Source organism: Mandrillus leucophaeus, unplaced genomic scaffold, assembly GCF_000951045.1.
Source record: "Mandrillus leucophaeus isolate KB7577 unplaced genomic scaffold, Mleu.le_1.0 Scaffold348, whole genome shotgun sequence".
NCBI classification, from domain to species: Eukaryota; Metazoa; Chordata; class Mammalia; order Primates; family Cercopithecidae; genus Mandrillus; species Mandrillus leucophaeus.
In genome coordinates, this window is record NW_012103676.1 from 775,442 (window position 1) to 788,338 (window position 12,897).

Below are 12,897 nucleotides of genomic sequence, written 5' to 3' on the forward strand. Positions count from 1 at the left end.
TTAAAAGGTATGGGTAGACAAGAGACAAACGGTTGCATTCTTGTGAGTCTTTGATCAGCCATTCGCCTGTGAGAGGGGAGCAGAGGAATAGTCACGTGTGCATTCATCTAGCTTAGTGAATCTGCATTTCTACATAAGATAAAATAAACAGTACAGGAAGCCATCAGATGTGCAGTTGTCTCAGGGGAGCAGAGGGATGACTTTGAGTTCTGTCCTTTGTCCTGTATGTGTAAAGAATAAGCTGTCAATTTACATTGTTGGGGTGAAATTCAACAGAACTGTTCCAGGGTAAAGATCTTGGGGCTCATAAGGAATTTCTAAGTGGGGAATTGTGAGGGAGGTATGTAGCTTTTTTTGTCTTTGTAGCTCTCTTATTCGGGAGCAAAATGGGAGGCAGGTTTGTGTGACGCAGTTCCCAGCTTGTCTTTTCCCTTTTGCTTAGTGATTTGGGGGTCCTGAGATTTACTTTCCTCTCACACTTTCCTCAGTAAAAGAGGAAGGCAGGCAAATTGGGCACAAATTTAGCCTAAGTCTGCCTCCTTACATATTAATATTTTAAGTTTGGCCTAAAAGTTTCCCCTTACAAGGTAAACTGCAGCCTAACTAGATGTGTAAATACACTATTCTTACACCAATCACAGATTTTCAGCAAGTCACAGGAAGTCAGCTGTTAACAAACTGTGTTTAAATAAAGCAAACATCAAGCTGTAAGCAATCCCGCTGTTTCTGTACCTCACTCTGTTTTCTGCATACCACTTTCCTTTTTCTGTCCATAAATATTATCAAACCATATGCCAGAGTTTCTCTGAACCTATTCTGGTTCTGGGAGCTGCCCAATTTGAGACTCGTTCTTTGTTCAATTAAACTGTTAAATTTAATTTATCTAGAGTCTTTCTTTTAACAGGCATCACTAATTTTTTTTCTTTATCATCTAGGTATTCTGTCATACTGTTTTTAAAACCTCCATAATTAGAAACATTGCTTTATTAATTTTCCTACCTTTTAAAAACTCTAGTGTCTTAAAATTTGAAGAGAAAAAAATTACTTGTTCAGGTCTGACAGCCATTTCTAAAACATATCTAACATACATGAATTACATAGGATTAGAGCCATTGAAGAATAGATTTTTTGTGGCCAGGTGCGGTGGCTCACACCTGTAATCCCAGCACTTTGGGAGGCCGAGGCGGGTGGATCACGAGGTCAGGAGATTGAGACCATCCTGGCTGATATGGTGAAACCCCGTCTCTACTAAAAATACAAAAAATTAGCCGGGCGTGGTGGCGGGCACCTGTAGTCCCAGCTACTTGGGAGGCTGAGGCAGGAGAATGGCGTGAACCCAGGAGCAGAGCTTGCAGTGGGCCGAGATCGTGCCACCGCACTCCAGCCTGGGCAAAAGAGCGAGACTCCGTCTTAAAAAAAAAAAAAAAAAAAGAATAGATTTTTTCTTTAGCTAGTGTTAAAAAATTATTCATGATGCTTATTAAAGGTGTTAAGGATTACTTTTTTCAAGGTGGGAGACTAGGTATAAGAAACACTGCAATGGGGTTTTGCAGTGGTGGGAGAGTGAATGGGGAATCAGTAGAGGGAAAGATTCTAAGAGGAAACATTGGTGTTATGAGGGATTCTCACCAGAAGGACACAACAGAACTCTTGCTGAAGGGAGGCCAGGGTGAAAAGACACTGGGAGTTGGAAGTGAGAACAGATACATATGGGTATGGGTCATTTTCGCTAACCTGACTTAGCAAGATTCTTGCTCAAATTGGATTATACAAAGACAGAGGGAAGGTTGACATTGGCCTAGTTGAGCAGAGGACTCAGAGGAGCCTGACTCAAGTTTGGGTCAAAAAAAGAGCATTTTTGTCACTAGGTAATAGTTTTAACTATTTTCCATACATAAACATTTTCCATACCTAAACAGTTTGTTTGTTTGAGATGGATTTTTGCTCGTCGCCCAAGCTGGAGTGCAGTGGCATGACCTGAGCCCACAGCAACTTCCGCCTCCAAGGTTCAAGCAATTCTCGTGCCTCAGCCTCCTGAGTAGCTGGAACTACAGGCATGTGTCACCATACCAGGCTAATTTTTGTATTTTTTTAGTAGAGACAGCATTTCACCATGTTGGCTAGGCTGGTCTCAAATGCCTGACCTCAACTGATCTGCCTGCCTTGGCCTCCCAAAAAGCTGGGATTACAGGCGTGAGCCACCCTGCCTGGCCTGTAAACAGTTTTTAGGTAATTAGTAGATAGTAAGACCACTCTTAACCAATTCGATACTGAACATAATTAGTTTTCCTTGATTACTTGAAACTACTTGTTTTTTAATGATATTAAACATTATTAAGTCTTGTGAAAATGTGAAATTAGAGCTTTCTGGGAACTCTAGATAAAGAGTTTCCAGTAATAATTAATGTTTAACAAAATTCAAAATTATGTGTGAGGCCTAGAATTAAGACTAGCTTGGGGCTGGACGTGGTGGCTCACGCCTGTAATCCCTACACTTTGGGAGGCCAAGGCAGGTGGATCGCTCGAGGTCAGAAGTTTGAGACCAGTCTGGCCAACATGGTGAAACCCCATTTCTATCAAAAATACAAAAATTAGCCAGGTGTGGTAGTGCGCACCTGTAATCCCAGCTACTCAGGAGGCAAAGATTGCAGTGAGCTGAGATCGTGCCACTGCACCTCAACCTGGGTGACAAAATGAGACTCTGTCTCAAAAAAAAAAAACCAAAAAAACTAACTTTGGATAGTTTTGAAAATAAGTAAAACTTCAGAAACAATCAGAAGGTAGGAAAACCTGCTTATATAGTTAAATTGTAATTGGTGAATATGTTAGTCATTTTATTGCCTTTTTGAATATGTATGGCAACCCTATTTATAGTAATTGGGTGTCTAAGTGAAAGTGTTAATATGTTTAAGGTTTGGAACATGTAGAAGCTGTTAGTGCCTTATTAAAGTCCTACACCAGCCCCTTAGCAACAAATGACTGTAACTTGAAGCTCGTTAATGTACAGTTGCACATTTTAAGAATCCAAGTTGACTGATAAATTATCTGATGTATCTAATTCAAATATTTGTGAGAGCTATTGCTGGGTGCAGTGGCTCAAGCTTGTAATCCCAGTACTTTGGGAGGCCAAGGCAGGTGGATCACTTGAGGTCAAGAATTCGAGACCAGCCAGGCCAACATGGTGAAACCCCATCTCTACTAAAAATACAAAAGTTAGCTGGACATGGTGGCACACACCTGTAGTCCCAGCTACTCAGGAGGCTGAGGCAGGAGAATCGCTGGAACCCGGGAGGCAGAGGTTGCAGTGAGCTGAGATTGTGCCACTGCACTCCAGCCTGAGCAACAGAATGAGACTCTGTCTCAAAAAAAAAAAAAAAAAAAGAGCTATTGATATTTTGCTTATCATAGACAGCAGTGTTTTTGCAGTAAGCCATTTTTAAATAGTGAATTTTTTGCTGTATCAGAATACAGTAGCATAGTAATTTTTACTCTTAACTCATAGTAAAGGTTTCTCTTATTTGGAATTCTCCTTTCCGTTAAATAGTTTATACCAGACTTTCTGAAAATGTTCTAGGAGGATTATATGGGTTCTTATTTACCGGTTATTTGAGAATTTCAAAATACTTTACATATTTGCTTTATATTCCCATAGCAGTTTAGATAGGGTGTGTTACCAAGATGGAAACTGGTTCTGCAGGACTAGTAACTTACGATGGCCAAACAATGAGTCATCAATAAATAGATTTTTGAACGAATCTTAAAAGTGTAATTTCTGCTGCTTTGTGCTATTACATTTTCAGAAAGTTTAACACTGAACGTATTTTATTTTTTAAAAAGTATGTAGAGTGTAGAGAATGCAAAGAATAATGCTTAGATGTTAGTTTTATCTGTTTCTTAAACTATTCTGAGCAGAAATACCAACCTTCCCAGTACATTATGTGTTTTCACTTATATACAGCCTTCTGTTGGAACTACTAAAGTTTTTAAAATGTTTTTTGTTCTCCCCTAGGTGTTGGATCCTGAACAAAACCATAACTTCACGGATCATTATCTAAATGTGGCCTTTGACCTTTCTCAAGTTCTTTTTATAGCTACCGCCAACACCACTGCCACCATTCCAGCTGCCTTGTTGGACAGAATGGAGATCATTCAGGTTCCAGGTACCTGACTCTTAAATGAAATCATTGTGATACATCTTGCCTTTCTGACCGTCACTTTAAAATTAGTTATGCTGTGGAGTTGTGACTGAAAGAGGTTCATTTGCCAGCATACAATCTTCAGAAGTTCTGAGGAATGTATATAAATCAGTTTCTATGTAGCTTCAAAGTCTGGAAGAGCAAAACAGCAAATGTTGACAACAACAATTTCAGATTTAATTTAGCATGAGTGATAATTTTGTGAAAAATAAGACATTCTTCCTTTAACATAATTTCTAAAATTGCAGGCCATGTGTGGTGGCTCACGCCTGTAATCCCAGCACTCTGGGAGGCCGAGGTGGGTGGATCACTTGAGGTCAGGGAATTCGAGACCAGCCTGGCCAATGTGGTGAAACCCCGTCTCTACTAAAAATACAAAAATTAGCCTGGCATGGTGGTGGGCGCCTATAGTCCCACCTACTCAGGAGGCTGAGGCAGGAGAATCCCTTGAACCTGAGAAGGGAAGGTTGCAGTGAGCCTTACGCCACTGCACTCCAGCCTGGGTGACAGAGTGAAACTCCATCTCAAAAAAAAAAAAAAAAAACTGAATGTTTTCATAAAATCTGGCCTCACTTTTATATTAAAATGCATGCCGCTTTTAAATTCCTCTTGAATCTATCAAATAGTTAAATTTTTTAACTGTCTTCTCCTTCACTGGAGTGTGCAAAATGTATTCCTTCGCTTACTAACGCTAGATAAATTATAGCACTTTCACCTTATTTTGATTGCTCAGAATTGTTTTTCCCTGGAGGAGATCAAATATCAGTGAGGTTTTTTTTTAATGTAGAGTAGAATCTAAATGTCTTTATTTATTTAATTATTTAGAGACAGAGTCTAGCTCTGTTGCCCAGGCGAATGCAGTGGCACAATTTTGGCTCACTGCAGCCTCTGCCGCCGAAGATCAAGTGAGTCTCGTGTGTCAGCCTCCCACGTAGCTGGGATTACAGGCACTTGCAACCACACCCAGGTGATTTTTGTATTTTTAGTAGAGACAGGATTTCGCCACGTTGGCCAGTCTGGCCTCGAACTCCTGGCCTCAAGTGATCTGCCTGCCTTGGCCTTCAAAATTGTTGGGATTACAGACGTGAACCACCATGTCCAGCCTAAATGTCTTTTATTTATTTTTTCTTTTTTTAAGACGGAGTCTCTGTCACCCAGACTGGAATGCAGGGGCACAATCTCGGCTCACTGCAACCTCTGCTTCCTGGTTCAGGTGATTCTCGTGCCTCAGCCTCCCAAGTTGTTGAGACTACGGGTGTGCACCATCATACCTGGCTAATTTTTGCATTTTTAGTAGGGATGGGGTTTCTCCATATTGGCCAAGCTGGTCTTGAACTCCTGACCTTAGGTGATTCACCTGCCTCAGCTTCCCAAAGTGCTGGGATTACAGGCGTGAACTGCCACACCTGGCCCTAAATGTCTTTAGATTCTAAATGTAATCTAAATGTATTTTTCTAATTAATCTGAAATATATTTTTACTACTAAGTGAGTTATAATTGGATTTCTGTTTTTTTTTTTTGTTTTTTTTTTTTTTTTGAGATGGAGTCTCGCTCTGTTGCCAGGCTGGAGTGCAGTGGCGCAGTCTCGGCTCACTGCAACCTCTACATCCCAGGTTCAAACAATTCTCTTGCCTCAGCCTCCTGAGTAGCTGACACTACAGGCGTGCACTACCACACCCAGCTAATTTTTGTATTTTTAGTAGAGACAGGGTTTCACCATGTTGGCCAGGATGGTCTGGATGTCTTGACTTCGTGATCCACCCGCCTTGGCCTCCCAATATAATTGAATTTCTTAATTATCTGTGAGCATTGCAGGTTCCTATATTTAATTTTAAAATATGGTAGAGTAAAAACTTAATTGTGTATTTAAAGTCTAAAGTAAATAAGTAATGAGACTCAATTCCCTGGAAACTCCAAGTTACAGCAGAAAACCCATTAGATACACTAAATTAAAGTGAAAGAATCAGGACAGCTGCTGCAGAGGGGAACATATGATGCCACCTTCTTCCTTTGGCAGATTTAGCTGTCCGATCTTCTAGCTTTCCTGGTGTTTACTAACCTCTTTCCATTCAAAAAGTGCCTTATCAATTCATATTTTTAATTTTTGCTTGTTAAATGGAAAGGGACGTTAGATGGAATTTTGTCTTACAGGATTTAGAGACAAAGAAAATCTATATTTATTCAGGCTATTAAATAAGAACATAAAGTCTTTTAAATATACTGTATATATAAAATACGTATATACATATATAAATACATATGCACACATATATAATTACATAGACACACACGTTTATATGTACGATCATGTGGAGGGAAAAGCCTTCTGTAGGGACATCTTAGGTTTTCTTTTGCTGCTACAATTTATTTTATAGTCATAGTTCTGGAAACAGTATCTTTAGAGCCCTTTTGGAACCCATTGCTTAGTTAATTGAGGGGTGTGTGTGTGTTTCAAGTATAGATCAAATTAGGCTAAAAAGAAGTATTTATTTTTCTATTTGAAATTTCAGAGGATTTGAGGATAAACAGATAATTGTCTCTAAGATTTGAGGTTTTTTCCTCTTTGGGAGATACATCATTTAATCAGAAGACTTTCAAACACTGTGCTTAGTAAATGCTTGTGTTGTTTGTGAAAACGTTGGAAATTTTAACAATTATTGATTTAGATCAAATTTCTTTTTTCTTTTTCCTTTTCTTTTTGGAGACAGAGTCTCGAGTCTCTGCTGACCTGGCTAGAGTGCAGTGGCGCAATCTCAGCTCATTGCAACCTCCCCCTCCCCAGCTGAAGCAATTCTCGTGCCTCAGCCTCCAGAGTAACTGGTACTACAGACACGTGCAACCACGCCCAGCTAATTTTTTGTATTTTTAGTAGAGACAGGGTTTCGCCATGTTGCCCAGGCTGGTCTCAAACTCCTAAGCTCAAGTGATCCGCCTGCCTCAGCCTCCCAAAGTGCTAGGATTACAGATGTGAGCCAACGTGCCTGGCCAAAATAAATTTCTTTATTGTAATTATAGTCTCATTTGAAATAATACTTAAATGTGTTCTAAATCTAAGATCCATTTAATCTATATTTGATTCATTAAAAAAGCATGGCACTGGCTGGGAGCAGTGGCTCATGCCTGTAATCTCAGCACTTTGGGAGGCTGAGGCTGGTGGATCACTTGAGGCCGGGAGTTTGAGACCAGCCTGGCCAACATGGCAAAGCCCCGTCTCTACTGAAAATACAGAAATCAGCCAGGCATGGTTGCGCATGCCTGTAATCCCAACTACTTGGGAGAATGAGGCTGGAGAATCGCTTGAGCCCGAGAGGTGGAGGTTGTAGTGAGCTGAGATCACGCCACTGCACTCCACCCTGGGTGACAGAGGGAGACTCTGTCTCTAAAAAAAAAAAAAAAAAACGCATGGCATTATGGGAGCCATGTAAATAATTACGAAACAAGATCCCTTCTTTTCCAGGGTATACACAGGAGGAGAAGATAGAGATTGCCCATAGGCACTTGATCCCCAAGCAGCTGGAACAACATGGGCTGACTCCTCAGCAGATTCAGATCCCCCAGGTCACCACTCTTGACATCATCACCAGGTTAGTGAGCCATCCTGAGGCTTCATTAATGAACTCCAGACACGTTTTGGGTATTTACGGAGTTACCAAACTTAGGACACAGAGTATCAATATTTGAATTTTTCATCTTTTGAGATAAGCCACAGTCTCTTGAAAAGGAGATTATTTTATTGGCATCCCATAGCATCCATTTATCTTTCTTCAACAACTTCCAGCAAGTGTTATCATAACTATTGATTTACACCATTCTCTGTACTAGGCAGAAGTTTACAGAGAAAGCATTTGGAATATTGTTATAGCTAAAGCTGAAATTTATGCTTTGTCACAATAGCAATATAAGGGGTTAATCAGATCATTTAAAAACCAAATACGTGGCAAATATAGAGACACTTTTTATGCCCAAGATCTTGAAAGTTTTTGAGTTCTAAGAGGTGATACGCTACTTTCAGAAAATCTGATATAAGTTACTCAGTTTTCTTTTCTTCTCTTTGGCTGAGAGATTTTTTAAATCCTTGGAATTTTGATCTTCAGAATTAACACTGGAACAATAGAGAAGGTGCCTTTCCCAGTTTACTACCAAATGCTTAAGCCTGTAGCAAGCAGTGTGTAAATTACCTGAATAGAGTATTGCTTAGTCTAATGTACAGATTCCCTGTTTGAATGGAAAATATACTCTGTTGAGAATTTATATCCACCACAGCCTCTTACAGTTTTCCTGGCTCAGTATTACAGATCCATTGCATCATCCAGCAAGTCATGTCAGGCTGCCAAGCTCTAGTCATGCGGCCCTTTTCTAGTAACTACTGTTTTTAAGAGATGTAAAGTATTTCTCTATTTTGAACTTTTACTTAGAGTTTGGCCAGACTGTCTTTTGATCTGTGCGTTCTTATGGGTCTATTTAGATTTATATACAAAACAGTAAGACTAAATCTTACCTGGGGGTTCCTTTTCTTAATTTGTTTTGTGATTTATGGTGTGGATAATGCCAGGAGAAATAAATTAAGTGACTTATATGCCTGAGTCTTCCAACAGTATCATTATTCCAGATAACACTCATGATGCCTTTGGGTAACTTTCAGTAAGTCATTAAGCTTTTTGATAGCTTCCCCATCTGTAAAATATGAGGGATGGAGAAAAACCCAGAGTTTATCTGAATAATAATGATTCTGAAGGGTGATCATTATTTATATTTCCCAATTGTTGCCTGGAGAACTATTTCTTTTTTTATATATACTTGTTAACTCAAAATATCAGATCTTAAAAGCTATGGACATAAGGAAATACTGAGCAGTTTTGTTAGTTTTGATATTGTTTTTAAAAACAGCACAAGTATGTACTACTCCAGGCACGTTTTGGGTATTTAGTGAGTTACCAAACTTAGGACATAGAGTATCAATATTTGAGTTTTTCATCTTTTGAGATATGTCACAGTCACAGACCCTAATGTTCTAGTCTTTCTTATCTCCAAGTATAACTCACCTACTTGAATACTTCCAGTCCCAGTATGCTTAATGCTAGCTAATCACTACCTCTTCATGGGTAATTCTAATCGTAACAAAGATAATTATTTTTATTATTTTTTTAAGACAGGTTCTCATGCTGTTACTCAGGCTGGAGTGCAGTGGCGTGATCTTGGCTCACTGCAGCCTCTGCCTCCCAGGCTTAAGCCATCTTCCCGCCTAATCCCCCAAGTAGCTGGGACCACAGGCGCATGCCAGGCATGATGGTGTGCACCTGTAATCCCAGCTACTGAGGAGGCTGAGACAGGGGAATTGCTTGAACGAGGGAGGTGGAGGTTGCAATGAGTCGAGATCGTGCCACTGCACTTCAGCCTGGGCAACAGAGTGAGACTCCGTCTCAAAAAAAAAAAAAAAAAAATTAGAGATGGGGTCTCACCATCTTGGCGAGGCTGGCCTGGAACTCCTGAGCTCAAGTGATAGTTGTTACAAAGATATTCTTTCTGTTCACTTTTCTATAATTTTCTTCTTCTGCCTTATATGAGCACCTGGAATCTAAGTGTAATTCCTCCTTGTACAGCCCTTCTGACATTAAAATAAAATACTATCAGGTCTGCAGGCTAAGTGTTCTCTTCTTCAAGCTAACCATTCCTCTCCTCTGTACCATTCCTCTTGATGTAGTTTCAAGACTTCCTAATTAGTCTTCTTCTGAAAGAATCCTGTATATCAATGTGTATTAAAATTAAACACCCAGAGTTGAACACAATGTTTCAGATAGAGTCTAAACAGTTCATGGTATAGGAAGATCATGCTTTTCTTATTCTGACTATATTATTTTATGACTGTATCTCTAGATTCTTAGCTTTTTAAAGATTATTCTCTTCCCTTTTTCAGTGACTTTCACTAAGCTTGGCATATCCTATTTTGTATTTATGGAGCTGAATTTTTTAAAGCCCAAATGTAGAAGTTGTTAAGATGCCTCCCTGTTTCCTCCCTTATTGAAATTATGTGTAGTTGCATAATATAGACTTTATATCCTTCTGTACCTTTGACTGAAATGAGTTTTAGAGTGTTTAACTAAGAGCTTTTTATCTGTCTTTTCTCAGAACTTTTAAAATCTGCTTTCGTAAAGTCTACAGTGTATGTCTGACTTAATCAAATGTATGGCTTAGTCAAATCCATTTCTTCAGATAAAACTGCATTCTCCACCTGATCCTGTCCATTCAGGTCCATCCAAAACTGAGTGGCCAAAAATGGTTTCACTGTATAATGGTCTGTGGAATGTCTTAATGGAGTTTGATTCTAATGTACATGTGTTTAAAGCAGCTCTGCTTAACCACACGTAGAGTCTTTTTCACAGTGTCACAGTGCTTTCATCACTTAGCATACCTTCTTCCTTTAGAAATCTTCACAATGAAAATACACTGAAGAAAGGTGGTTAGCAAAGTGCCTAGTGAAAACCAGATTTCTGTCTCAGATTTGTTTTTGTTTTAGTTCCACAAAGAGCACAATTTGTCTTATTCTTTCAGCAATATTTCAAATACAATAAATTTATCTAGAATTTTCCTAAATTGACAAATTTTGTTTAAGAAAACTCTTCAACAAATTACCGAGGAGTAAATGGTTTTTTTGTATGGTGCCAACTTTACTTTGGCAATGTAAATTGAACTAGAACTAGGGTTCATTTTTAAGTGTAGGATTATAATTCAAAATAATCTGTATAAAGGACATTGTTGTAGCTGAAAATACATCAGAATACTGAAGAAATAACAATAATGAGGAGTTTTAAGTGTAGAAAAGCTAGTACTCAAGAAAGGGTAATGAACTTTTAAATGTACACCGTTTCTTTACTAAAAATGTTAATCACATTACTTCTATTTTTTTTAGGTGGTGTATAGTCAAAAATAATATATTTTTCTTTGATGACAGGTATACCAGAGAGGCAGGGGTTCGTTCTCTGGATAGAAAACTTGGGGCCATTTGCCGAGCTGTGGCCGTGAAGGTGGCAGAAGGACAGCATAAGGAAGCCAAGTTGGATCGTTCTGATGTGACTGAGAGAGAAGGTTGGTGACCTTGTTCTGGCATTCTCAGGCCTAGTGGCTAGGAGTGAGTGACAGAAGAAGGTTGCGTATGGAGGGGAAGGTGTTGGGTAGTCCTTGGAGCAGTGACACACATGACTCCACTGTTAAATGCATCCAGTAAGTAATACCTTAATGTTTCAACGTGTTTCATCAAGAGGATTGTCTTTTACAAATAGCACAGTTTTAACTGGAGTAATACTCAATATGAATGCTTTGAGGATATAGGAACTGTATTAGGGTTCGCTAGAGGGATAAGACTAATAAGATAGATGTGTATATGAAGAAGAGTTTAAGGAGTATTGACTCACACAATCACATGGTGAAGTCCCACAGTAGGCCATCTGCAGACTGAGGAGCAAGGAAGTCATTCCGAGTTCCAAAACCTCAAAAGTAGGGAAGCTGACAGTGCAGCCTTCAGTCTGTGGCTGAAGCCCCAAGAGCCCCTGGCAAACCACTGGTACATTCTAGAGTCCAAAAGTTGAAGAACTTCGAGTCCGATATTCGAGGGCAAGAAGCATCCAGCACGGGAGGAAGCTGAAGGCCAGAAGAATCAGCAAGTCTGATCCTTCCAACTTCTTTTGTCTGCTTTATTGTAGCCATGCTGGAAGCTGATTAGATGATGCCCACTCAGATTGAGGGTGGGTCTGCCTCTCTCAGTCCACTGACTCAAATGTTAATCTCCTTTGACAATATCCTCACAGACACACTGGAACAATACTTTGCATCCTTCAGTCCAAACAAGTTGACACTCAATATTAACCATCACAGTAACTTTCTCCAGATGTATAATGATGGTGTATATTATGTATGGGTTCTGGTGTTATCTTATTTCTTTCTGACCCAGATAGTTAAGTCTTTAAATAATTCATAACATAAAAAGTTTTTACAACGTTAGAAAATCCATGCTGTTCAAGTACTGCAAGGGCAGACCTTTGTACTCTGGAATAGCTCCATGTGTAATAATTTTTCACACATTTTCTTTTACAGATAAACAAATAAATGTAATTATTATTTAAAAAATTATTGTGGAGGTGTTCTATTACTGTAATCAATCAAATGTGGACGTTCCTTTGGTACCCACTTAAAATATTTTAACGGCCGGGCACAGTGGCTCATGCCTTTGATCCCAGCACTTTGGAAGGTTGAAGTGGGCAGATCACTTGAGGTCAGGAGTTTGAAACCAGCCTAGCCAACATGGTGAAACCCCATCTCTACTAAAAATACAAAAATTAGCCGGCCGTAGTGGCAGGCATCTGTAGTCCCAGCTACTCCGGAGGTTGAGGCAGGAGAATCGCTTGAGCCCAAAAGTCAAGAGGTTGCAGTGAGCAAAGATCATGCAACTGCACTCCATCTAGGCAACAGAGTGAGACTCCATCTCAAAAAAATAAATAGGTAAATAAAATAAAATGTTTTAATTTCTTGCCCCAGAACTGTAAGGGGTCTCAGTTCATCGTATCATGCTGTTATGCAGTTTGCCAAAATTTGCTTTAACAAACATGAGTTGGCCAGGCGTGGTGGCTCAAGCCTGTAATCCCAGCACTTTGGGAGGCCGAGGCGGGTGGATCACGAGGTCAAGAGATCGAGACCATCCTGGCTAACA

General features: G+C 39.6%; 1 protein-coding gene across 2 annotated transcripts in view; it reads left to right on the forward strand.

Annotated features, from left to right (window-relative positions):
* Positions 1-12,897, forward strand: part of LONP2 (lon peptidase 2, peroxisomal) — a 112,039-nt gene that overhangs the window by 45,547 nt on the left and 53,595 nt on the right. For both annotated transcript variants that reach the window (XM_011989139.1, XM_011989140.1), the window contains 3 exons: positions 4,010-4,160; positions 7,654-7,780; positions 11,146-11,279. In XM_011989139.1, coding sequence (XP_011844529.1) covers positions 4,010-4,160; positions 7,654-7,780; positions 11,146-11,279 — 412 coding nt within the window. The remainder of the gene's footprint in view (positions 1-4,009; positions 4,161-7,653; positions 7,781-11,145; positions 11,280-12,897) is intronic.